Raw genomic sequence first — 11,874 nt, 5'->3', positions numbered from 1 at the left:
AGGCCCGGCCTTGGACCTTTACTGACATAAGTAGAGTCACATCTGGATTTAAAGCTGGCGAGACAGAATGTCTGGCAAACTCTCTCAGCTCTCTATCCCAGTTTTAGATTTACACTGTAGAAGTTTAAGCTCCCAGAAGGATAGTTCTGAATCATCCATATTGCTGTGTGTACATGTGGAAAATAGTCTAAATATTGCTTAACTTACTTTATTTATTGATCAACATTCCTATCAGAGCATGAGGGCTACAGCTTAGCAGTGCTATGTGTTAGATAAAACAGCAATTTCGCAAGTTTACAACCTCGAATCGACAATTAAGTTCTAATCTATTCTACTCCAATCTATTCTATGCCAGAGACTCTGAAGGGGATCGACCTGACGGGGGACCTGATCTCTGAACTTATGTTCGATTCTGATTCTAGAATTAGAGTATGTTCTTTGTCCTACGTTCTATTCCATCTTATCTCCAGTGACTCTGAAGCGGATCGACCTGACGGGGAACCTGATCTCGGAGATCCAGGACGGAGCGTTCTCCAAGCTTACCCTGTTGGAGGAACTCAATTTGGCTGAGAACCATCTGGTCAAGCTACCCATGCTGCCCGGCAAGCTCACCACCTTCAACGCCAACCACAACCGGCTCAAAACCAAAGGGGTCAAGGCCAACGCCTTCAAGGTATGTTTCAGTCCATTATACTCCCAAGTGGTGTATTAAGACACTCAACAACAATGTTTCCATCCCACTGGGATCTTTGTCAGGTAAGACCGTTCAGGTGCCCCCACCCAGGCAGTGGCAGTGCTGGCAACACTAGCTGCAGTAACCCATGGGGAGGGGGTCACACTCGGACATTCAGAGAGGGGGTATATTATTGTGGCCCTGGCGGCACAAAATCAAGTCGGACTGCATGGAGATGCGTGGGGACATGGTCATGACGGGTGGCCGTATTGTGGGTGTTTCAGGAATAAGGTGTACATTTGACCTCCATTATCTAGGATATGACAATGGTAAATAAATCTCTCAATTTTTGCTAATTTTTTGTGCGGTCTTGCAGGCCTTCTCATGCAGCTGCAACTGCAAGTGCATTTGTATATCATGACCCATCTTGAGTTGGGCTCTGGGATGGTGCAATTGTTGAGAAAGTGAGCTTATGGTTGTGTGGGGGTAAGGGCTGAGTGTGTGTGGGTGTATGTGTGTATCCCACAACTGTTGCGAAGGAAGAAGTAAAAGATGTTAGGGACAATAGAGGATGATCCACAGATATATATAATACAAATCGAGGTGAGGGCAATGGAAATGCATATGGCAATTGATCTTCTTCAATTCGGTAAATGGCACTGTATGCTCTTTTCAAAGAATGGATCCCAGTCGGTTCAGGGCTATGGGATACAGGGGGTCGAGGGTGGTCTGCCGGGCATTGGGATGACAAGCCATCTCGAGATGAGGCCTTTTAGCGGGTGGAATAGTAGGGACCAATTGGAGGTTTACTTAGTAGAAATGCAAATATCATGGTACAACTATATAGACACTCAATCATTATGTTACTTTTTAATAGTACGTTTACAAAAATATATTCGGATTAAAAGAATGAAAGGTGTGTCTCATTATGGTAAGTGGTGAAATAAGTATAGCCAGTTACAATTGTAATGGCTTAGCAGATAATAAGAAAAGACGATCAGTATTTACCTGGCTAAAAGAGAAGGATTATAATATCTATTGTTTACAGGAAACCCATTCAACAGTTTTAGATGAAGTTTTGTGGAAAAAGAACTGGGGGGCAAAATATATTTCTCCCATGGGCAAAGAAATTCAAAAGGGGTGATGGTTTTAATTAACAATAATTTTGATCCAAATGTGCAAATTGTCCAAACAGATCCTCAAGGTAGATGGATTATTTTAAATATGTTATTGGACAATAAACAAATATGGCTTGTTAACCTATACGGTCCGAATAATGATGATCCAAGCTTCTTTGAAAATATATATAAGAATTTATCAACTCTACAAGCAACACTAGACTCTATTATTATAGTGGGAGATTTTAATACGGTCTTAAATACCTCTATAGACCGGAAAGGAAATCACACTACAAACTATCACCCTCAGGCACTTAAGGAAATCATGAATGTCATGGATATATTGGAATTAGTGGATATATGGAGACTTAAATACCCTGATTTAGTGAGATATACATGGCGGAGGCTGAATCAAGCTAGTCGTCTTGACTACTTTCTTATACCATTCTCTCTGGCACCAAAAGTTAAAAAAGTGTTGATAGGGGACAGAATGCGGTCGGATCATCACATAATTGGCATATATATTTCTCTTACAGAATTTCCACGTGGGCGAGGATATTGGAAATTTAATCAAAGTCTACTAGATGATAAATTGTTTAGAACTAGGACAGAAGATTTTATAACTGACTTTTTCAGACATAACATAGGTACAGTAGATCCCCGTATTGTATGGGACACTTTTAAATGTGCCTCTAGAGGCAATTCAGTACTCATCTATAAAACAAAGGGAATTTAGATCAAAAGAGTCCATATTAACAAAGGAAATTGAAGGACTAACAGTACAGTTAGATAGCAATAAAAACGGTACCATAGAGGCACAGAATAAGTTAGAGGAAAAACAAAAAGAAATGGAGGAACTTATTCAAGAAAGATCCAGTGTAATATATTATAAAAATAAAGCGAACTGGATGGAATATGGGGAAAAATGCACCAAATTCTTTTTCAATCTTCAATATAGAAATGCTACCAAAAAAAATGTATTAAAACTTGTTACAAATGATGGAGTCACGCATGATTCACCAAATGATATTTTGAAAGAGGAAGTAAAGTACTTTAAGAATATGTTTTCGTTTCAGGCTCCTCCATCTCCACTAACTGAAACTAATTGTATGGATTGTTTTCCTATTAATAATGTAAAATTAACATCTGTACAGAAAGACTCATGTGAAGGCCAAATTACAGAGGAGGAACTGCTTGATGCAATTGGGGCCTTTAAGGATGGGAAAACTCCAGGGCTGGATGGCATACCAGTGGAAGTATACAAAACTTTTTTTGATATACTCAAAGGACCATTATTAGCTTGTTTTAACCACTCCTATATAAATGGTAGATTATCAGACACGCAACAAGAAGGTCGGATATCGTTATTACTGAAACAGGACCCAAGTGGTATATATAAAGATCCAGTCCAATTAAAAAATTGGAGACCTCTTACACTTCAGTGTTGTGATGCAAAAATCCTAGCAAAATGCTTGGCGCATAGAATAAAAAAAGTTTTGTCAGATATTATTCATCCTAATCAGACAGGTTTTTTACATGGACGATACATTGGAGATAATATAAGGCAAGTACTGGAAACAATAGAACACTATGAAATATCGGGGACACCAGGTCTGGTTTTCATAGCTGATTTTGAAAAGGCTTTTGATAAAGTACGACTGGAGTTTATATATAAATGCCTAGAATATTTCAATTTTGGGGAATCTCTTATAAAATGGGTTAAAATTATGTATAGTAACCCTAGGTGTAAAATAGTAAATAATGGCTACATCTCAGAAAGTTTTAAACTATCTAGAGGAGTAAAACAAGGTTGTCCACTATCGGCATATCTATTTATTATTGCCATCGAAATGTTAGCTGTTAAAATTAGATCAAACATTAATATTAATGGATTAGAAATCCGTGGCTTAAAAACTAAGGTGTCATTGTACGCTGATGATTCATGTTTTCTTTTAAAACCACAACTAGAGTCTCTCCACGGCCTCATAGAGGATCTAGATACCTTTGCTATCCTCTCTGGATTAAAACCAAATTATGATAAATGTACCATATTACGTATTGGATCACTAAAAAATACACAATTTATATTGCCATGTAGTTTACCAATTAAATGGTCTGACGGAGATGTGGACATACTCGGTATAAAAATCCCAAAAGAAAGAAATGATCTCACTCCAATAAATTTTTATAGAAAGTTAGCAAAAATAGATAAGATCTTGCTACCATGGAAAGGAAAATACTTGTCTATTTGTGGAAAAATCACCCTGATTAACTCTTTAGTCATATCACAGTTTACCTATTTGCTTATGGTTTTGCCTACACCTAGTGACCTGCTTTTTAAATTATATGAACAAAAAATATTCCATTTTATTTGGAACGGCAAGCCAGATAAAATTAAAAGGGCCTATTTATATAACGAATATGAATTCGGAGGGCAGAAATTATTAAATATTAAAGCATTAGACCTCTCACTAAAGGCATCAGTCATACAAAAGTTATACTTAAATCCAAACTGGTTCTCTAGTAAATTGGTACGAATGTCTCATCCTATGTTCAAGAAGGGCCTTTTTCCCTTTATTCAGATTACACCTGCTCACTTTCGGTTGTTTGAAAAGGAAATAATCTCCAAAATATCCTTATTTTTTAAACAAGCCTTAGAAAGTTGGTTGCAATTTCAGTTTAATCCACCTGAAAAGACAGAACAAATAGTACAACAAATATTGTGGTTAAATTCAAATATAGTAATTGATAAAAAAACTGTATTTATCGAAGAAATGTTTAAAAAAGGTATAATTTTTGTGAATGATATCATAAATAGGACTGGTGGAGTTATGTCACACATGCAGCTAACACAGACATATGGAAATGTCTGCTCTACCCAAAATTACAACCAATTAATTGCAGCATTACCACAAAAATGGAAGAGGCAAGTAGAAGGGGAAAAAAGTAAGGAACTTGTATGTCGGCCCTGTATTAAAGAACATAAATGGTTAAAGAAAAGTGTGATAAATAAAAACATATACCAATTTCATTTAAGGACCAAAAAACTGACAGCTGTGCCATATAAATTGCAAAATAGTTGGGAAGAGATTTTCGATGTACCCATTCCATGGCACATGGTTTATGAATTGATACGCAAAACAACGCCGGATTCAAAACTTCGAATTTTTCAATTTAAATTACTGTACAAAATTCTTGCAACTAATAGAATGTTATATATATGGGGTATACAATCTTCCCAGCTCTGCAGATTCTGTTGTGAGGAGGCAGAGTCATTAGATCATTTATTTTGGTATTGTCCATATGTAGCTCGTTTTTGGTCACAGGTCCAGGAATGGCTGAAGAATTGCAACATTTGCCTAGAACTAACGCTACAGATAGCAATACTGGGGGATTTGAAAAGCCATAGTCAATCAATCAATAATATAATAATTATTTTAGCAAAAATGTTTATTTTTAATTTACAATCTGTAGAAGCTATGAGAATAGGAAGGTTCAAATCTTTTGTGAAGCATCACAGCACAGTTGAAAAATATATGGCAAATAAAAATCCGAAATGGATGATATTGGAAGATAGATGGGAAAGGTTGAGTGGAGCTGAAGGGTGGGACTAATAACAAGATAAACAATGTAGGGCATACGGGATCTGTGAAATGTGTATAGGTGCGGAGCTTTTGTGAAATAGCACAGTTACAAGTGGAAATAAAATTGGATGGACAACAGAAATAGAGGAAGGACTAAGAACAAACAAGAGAGAACTATTATAAAGTAGTCTGTGTCTGTAAAATAGGTATAAGATGTATAAATTGAAGGTAAAAGCAGAAGTGTTTATTAGTTTACTCCAATTGGGGGAGCGGTGGTAGGGTTGCGGGGAATAATAATAAAGGTATATTCTTTAAAAAAGTATGTATGTCTATATAGGTATGTGTATGTATATATGTATATATGTATGCATGCGTGTATGGATATATATATTTACCCCAAAAAATATGGGGGATTGGAAATGATGCAGACAATTACATTGGAAGCAACATTCTTTCCGCAATATTAAGCTGATCCACCCTTAAAAAATAAAAATAAAAAAAAATAAAATAAAAAAGACCGTTCAGGATCTTTGTCAGGTAAGACCGTTCAGGATCTTTGTCAGGTAAGACAGTTCAGGATCTTTGTCAGGTAAGACCGTTCAGGATCTTTGTCAGGTAAGACAGTTCAGGATCTTTGTCAGGTAAGACCGTTCAGGATCTTTGTCAGGTAAGACAGTTCAGGATCTTTGTCAGGTAAGACCGTTCAGGATCTTTGTCAGGTAAGACCGTTCAGGATCTTTGTCAGGTAAGACCGTTCAGGATCTTTGTCAGGTAAGACAGTTCAAGACATTGTGTAGCTAGCTATAATGTAAGCCACCTTGGGTGCTTGACTGTGGCTCGTCAGGTGTCTGATTGGAGCATTTCCAGGACTTCCCTCCTCTTAATAACATACATGTTATAGCATGTTGGAAGGATGGAGTTGTAAAAAGCAATGAGAAATAATCCTTATATAATAATAATGAGGGGCGGCAGCGTGTCCTAGTGGTTAGAGTGTAGAGGCGGCAGCGTAGCCTAGTGGTTAGAGTGTAGAGGTGGCAGCGTAGCCTAGTGGTTAGAGGGGAGGGGCGGCAGGTAGTCTAGTGGTTAGAGTGTAGGGGCGGCAGCGTAGCCTAGTGGTTAGAGTGTAGAGGTGGCAGCGTAGCCTAGTGGTTAGAGTGTAGAGGTGGCAGCGTAGCCTAGTGGTTAGAGTGTAGAGGTGGCAGCGTAGCCTAGTGGTTAGAGTGTAGAGGTGGCAGCGTAGCCTAGTGGTTAGAGTGTAGAGGTGGCAGCGTAGCCTAGTGTAGAGGCGGCAGCGTGTCCTAGTGGTTAGAGTGTAGAGGTGGCAGCGTAGCCTAGTGGTTAGAGCGTAGAGGTGGCAGCGTAGCCTAGTGGTTAGAGCGTAGAGGTGGCAGCGTAGCCTAGTGGTTAGAGCGTAGAGGTGGCAGCGTAGCCTAGTGGTTAGAGTGTAGAGGTGGCAGCGTAGCCTAGTGGTTAGAGTGTAGAGGTGGCAGCGTAGCCTAGTGGTTAGAGTGTAGAGGTGGCAGCGTAGCCTAGTGGTTAGAGCGTAGAGGTGGCAGCGTAGCCTAGTGGTTAGAGCGTAGAGGTGGCAGCGTAGCCTAGTGGTTAGAGTGTAGAGGCGGCAGCGTAGCCTAGTGGTTAGAGTGTAGAGGTGGCAGCGTAGCCTAGTGGTTAGAGTGTAGAGGTGGCAGCGTAGCCTATTGGTTAGAGTGTAGAGGTGGCAGCGTAGCCTATTGGTTAGAGTGTAGAGGTGGCAGCGTAGCCTATTGGTTAGAGCGTAGAGGTGGCAGCGTAGCCTAGTGGTTAGAGCGTAGAGGTGGCAGCGTAGCCTAGTGGTTAGAGCGTAGAGGTGGCAGCGTAGCCTAGTGGTTAGAGTGTAGAGGTGGCAGCGTAGCCTAGTGGTTAGAGCGTAGAGGTGGCAGCGTAGCCTAGTGGTTAGAGCGTAGAGGTGGCATTGTAAATAAGAATTTGTTCTTAACTGACTTGCCTAGTTAAATAAAAATAAAAAATAAAATAAGGTTGTTGATTTTGCTCTGTATTTTCATACAGAAACTGAGGCAGCTGGTTAACCTGTTCCTCGGAGACAATGAGCTGGAGGCCGTGCCAGTGATCCCTGAGAGCGTCCGCATTATTCACCTACAGGTCAGTACCACACACTAGACTCAGACTAGACACTACAGAATGAGTTCAAAACGACATGCATAGGAGTCTGAGTTTATCCTCAAGCACCCAGAAATCTGAGTGCTTAACCTGACTGCTTGACCTGACCAGGAAAAAGTATTGAAATGGTCAAATAGCTCTGCTGTCTTCATGTTGGTGAAAAAGCACTGCTCTCTGAGTGCTGTCTGGGGTTCCTCCTGACTAGGATAGCTCTAATGTCTGGGGTTCCTCCTGACTAGGATAGCTCTAATGTCTGGGGTTCCTCCTGACTAGGATAGCTCTAATGTCTGGGGCCTGAGTTCCTCCTGACTAGGATAGCTCTAATGTCTGGGGCCTGAGTTCCTCCTGACTAGGATAGCTCTAATGTCTGGGGCCTGAGTTCCTCCTGACTAGGATAGCTCTAATGTCTGGGGCCTGAGTTCCTCCTGACTAGGATAGCTCTAATGTCTGGGGCCTGAGTTCCTCCTGACTAGGATAGCTCTAATGTCTGGGGTTCCTCCTGACTAGGATAGCTCTAATGTCTGGGGTTCCTCCTGACTAGGATAGCTCTAATGTCTGGGGTTCCTCCTGACTAGGATAGCTCTAATGTCTGGGCCCTGAGTTCCTCCTGCTCATACATGATCAAGAAAAACTCCTAGAGTAGGAATTACCCTTACCCAGAGATGGGCAACTGATGGCCCAGAACTCAGAATTTACTGTTGAGAGTTAGAGTAAAAGGCCAGGGCTACTGGTAAAATGCATGAGAGTTAAAGCTGCAATGTGTCACTTTTTGGGCGACTCGACCAAATTCACATAGATATGTGTTTTATAGATCTGTCATTCTCATTGAAAGCAAGTCTAAGAAGTGGTAGATCTGTTCTATGTGCAGTATTTCTATGCTTCCCGTTCTCAAGTTTAGTTTTTGCGTCTTTTACTTTCGGTTTTGTCCACCAGCTTCAAACAGTTAAAAAATACAATATTTTTGGTTATGGAAAATATATTTCACAGTGGTTTAGATGGTACAATAATTCTCAACACTCTACATTCTCTACACACAGTGCATATTTGTCACATAAACGGACATTTTTTGCAACACGGAAATGGCGGAGCTATTTCTGCATATTGCACCTTTAAGTACTTTAACTGTACAAATCACTTGACTGCATGTGCCGGTATGGATGTGCGTATGCAGACCCGTGTGCCACTGTGGCCCCACATGAGTCATTACCATATCAAAGTTGCCCATCCCTGTCCTAGAGTAATAATGATCCTGCTCTTCCTCTCTCTTTTCTCTACAGAACAACAACATCACCGATGTCACCTCCGACACGTTCTGTAACGGCAACAACACGTACTACGTCAGACCCAACCTGATGGAGGTGAGGTTGGATGGGAACCCAGTGCTGCTGTCCAAGTCGCCCGACAGCTTCACTTGCCTCAACTCTCTTCCCGTCGGAAAGTACCGCTAAACAGACGACTCCCTGGGGAGAAAGGTCTTCTGTAAGGTTGCAAACTTTCGGTAACTTTTCCAAAATTCCCAGGTTTTCCATAAATCCTACTTGGAGGTGTCCTGGAATCAGGAGGGAATCAGGAATACTCCAAACAGGATTTCTGTATAACTAGGGGATTTAGGGAAGAGTTTTCCGGCATTAATGGACTTCCTGGTTATATAACGTTACAGTAGTAAAACAGACAGCTTTCAGCCAGACAAGCCAGACAGACACGTTCTGAATAGATTCAATTCCCTATTCTACTTGACGAAGACAAGACCATCTGATATGACTGGTCGTCTACACCATGCATTCCATTTCTGTCTGAACGTTTCTTCTGTAAAAATTGTGCCCAGGTCTTTCTCAGTGTCTTTCAGAAGGCTAGTGGATTGGGACTGAAAACGTTAGCGTGTTCACTTTAGCATGCTACGTCAGGCTTCCTCTCTGTGTTGTTTCTGATTTAATTTCCTTTACCTTTTAGACACGTCTTGAACATAAACTTGATGAGCTAAAGGGTCTGAAGCCTTTGTAAATACACATTTTATTCAACGTCTGCTTCTGCGTAAAGAATGAATTATGACTTCTTCAACATGTCGAGTCAAGCTTTTGGCTTTCTGAATTCTGTGAATTACCTTCATGTAAACTGGTTCTTAAGTAGAAGTTGACAATAAATGTATCTTTGAAATACGCAGCCTGTAGTAATGTGAACCTAATGCGTCTGTGTCTCAAAATTGTAAGCTTTGATATTGAAGTGGTGGAATCAGAGGTGGTATGATCCTTTTCTAAAGTCCTTTTAGGAATTAGGAATTATTACCTGTGATTATTACCTGTGATTATTTCATGTGATTATTACCTGTTATAATTTCATGTGATTATTACCTGTGATTATTACCTGTGATTACTATATGTGATTATTTCCTGTGGTTATTACCTGTGATTACTACATGTGATTATCAGTGATTATCACATGTGGTTATTACCTGTGATTATTACATGTGATTATAACCTGTGATTACTACATGTGATTATTACCTGAGGTTATCACCTGAGGTTATCACCTGTGATTATTACCTGTGATTATCACCTGTGGTTACTACATGTGATTATTACCTGAGGTTATCACCTGTGGTTATCACCTGTGATTATTACCTGTGATTATCACCTGTGGTTACTACCTGTGATTATTACCTGTGATTATCACCTGTGGTTATCACCTGTGGTTACTACCTGTGATTATTACCTGTGATTATCACCTGTGGTTACTACCTGTGATTATTACCTGTGATTATTACCTGTGATTATCACCTGTGGTTATTACCTGTGGTTACTACCTGTGGTTACTACCTGTGATTATTACCTGTGGTTATCACCTGTGATTATTACCTGTGGTTATCACCTGTGGTTACTACCTGTGGTTATTACCTGTGATTATTACCTGTGATTATCACCTGTGATTACTACCTGTGATTACTACCTGTGGTTACTACCTGTGATTATTACCTGTGGTTATCACCTGTGGTTACTACCTGTGATTATTACCTGTGATTATTACCTGTGGTTATCACCTGTGGTTACTACCTGTGGTTATTACCTGTGATTATTACCTGTGATTACTACCTATGATTATCACCTGTGATTATCACCTGTGGTTACTACCTGTGATTATTACCTGTGATTATCACCTGTGGTTATCACCTGTGGTTACTACCTGTGATTATTACCTGTGATTATTACCTGTGATTATTACCTGTGGTTATCACCTGTGGTTACTACCTGTGGTTATTACCTGTGATTATTACCTGTGATCACTACCTATGATTATCACCTGTGATTATCACCTGTGGTTACTACCTGTGGTTACTACCTGTGGTTACTACCTGTGATTATTACCTGTGGTTATCACCTGTGATTATTACCTGTGGTTATCACCTGTGGTTATCACCTGTGATTACTACCTGTGGTTACCACCTGTGATTATCACCTGTGGTTATCACCTGTGATTACTACCTGTGATTATTACCTGTGGTTACTACCTGTGGTTACTACCTGTGGTTATTACCTGTGATTATTACCTGTGATTATCACCTGTGATTACTACCTGTGATTACTACCTGTGGTTACTACCTGTGGTTATCACCTGTGATTATTACCTTTGATTCTGACATGTACAGTAAAAACCACAAAATGTTATTTGACCGTGGCTATGTTTTTATATATTTTAATACAATTAAAATACTTTTTAAAAAAATAAACCCTGCATGAACGTCAACCAAACAAAAACCCATCTTGTTTTCCGAGTGTCATTTGTAAACAACAACAACCATTAACATCGAGTGTCATTTGTAAACAACAACAACCATTAACATTGACACGGTATAGAGAAGTGATTAAGAGCAGGGGATAACTTTCTCCACAATAACAAACTATGAACTGCAAAGGAAAGCAAATATCTACGGTTTAGTAGTTTAGCACACATTTAAATAGTGGAGACCTGGGTAAATAATGTTCCTTTAAGCCAGCCAACTTGGCAGACACCACCACTACACACTCCAAGTAAATAGGAGAATGGTTAACAATCCATATTGCTCCTGCAGTTTGATTTCCTTTCCCATCTTGATATAAAACATGCTTTCAGATCTCCCCCCTCTAAAACACACACACAACTCACAACAGCCCCCCCCCTCTAATACACACACACAACTCACATCAGCCTCCCCCCTTCTAATACACACACACAACTCACAACAGCCCCCCCCCCTTCTAATACACACACACAACTCACAACAGCCCCCCGCCCCCTCTAATACACACACACAACTCACAACAGCCCCCCCCCCCTCTAAAACACACACACAACTCACAACAGCCCCCCC

At 40.1% G+C, this 11,874-nt stretch overlaps 1 protein-coding gene across 1 annotated transcript; it reads left to right on the top strand.

Moving 5' to 3' along the window:
• Positions 1–35: 35 nt before the first annotated feature.
• LOC120040749 (mimecan-like) lies at positions 36–11,191 on the top strand. Its single transcript, XM_038985796.1, has 3 exons — positions 36–673; positions 7,422–7,514; positions 8,810–11,191. Exons 1-3 carry the CDS (start codon positions 593–595, stop codon positions 8,978–8,980), a joined length of 345 nt encoding a protein of 114 aa, XP_038841724.1. The 5' UTR covers positions 36–592; the 3' UTR covers positions 8,981–11,191.
• Positions 11,192–11,874: the final 683 nt, after the last annotated feature.

The sequence above is a fragment of the Salvelinus namaycush genome, unplaced genomic scaffold (genome assembly GCF_016432855.1).
Source record: "Salvelinus namaycush isolate Seneca unplaced genomic scaffold, SaNama_1.0 Scaffold3783, whole genome shotgun sequence".
NCBI lineage: Eukaryota > Metazoa > Chordata > Actinopteri > Salmoniformes > Salmonidae > Salvelinus > Salvelinus namaycush.
The sequence above is the reverse complement of the archived record's forward strand: the minus strand, read 5'-3'. Positions and strand labels throughout refer to the sequence as shown.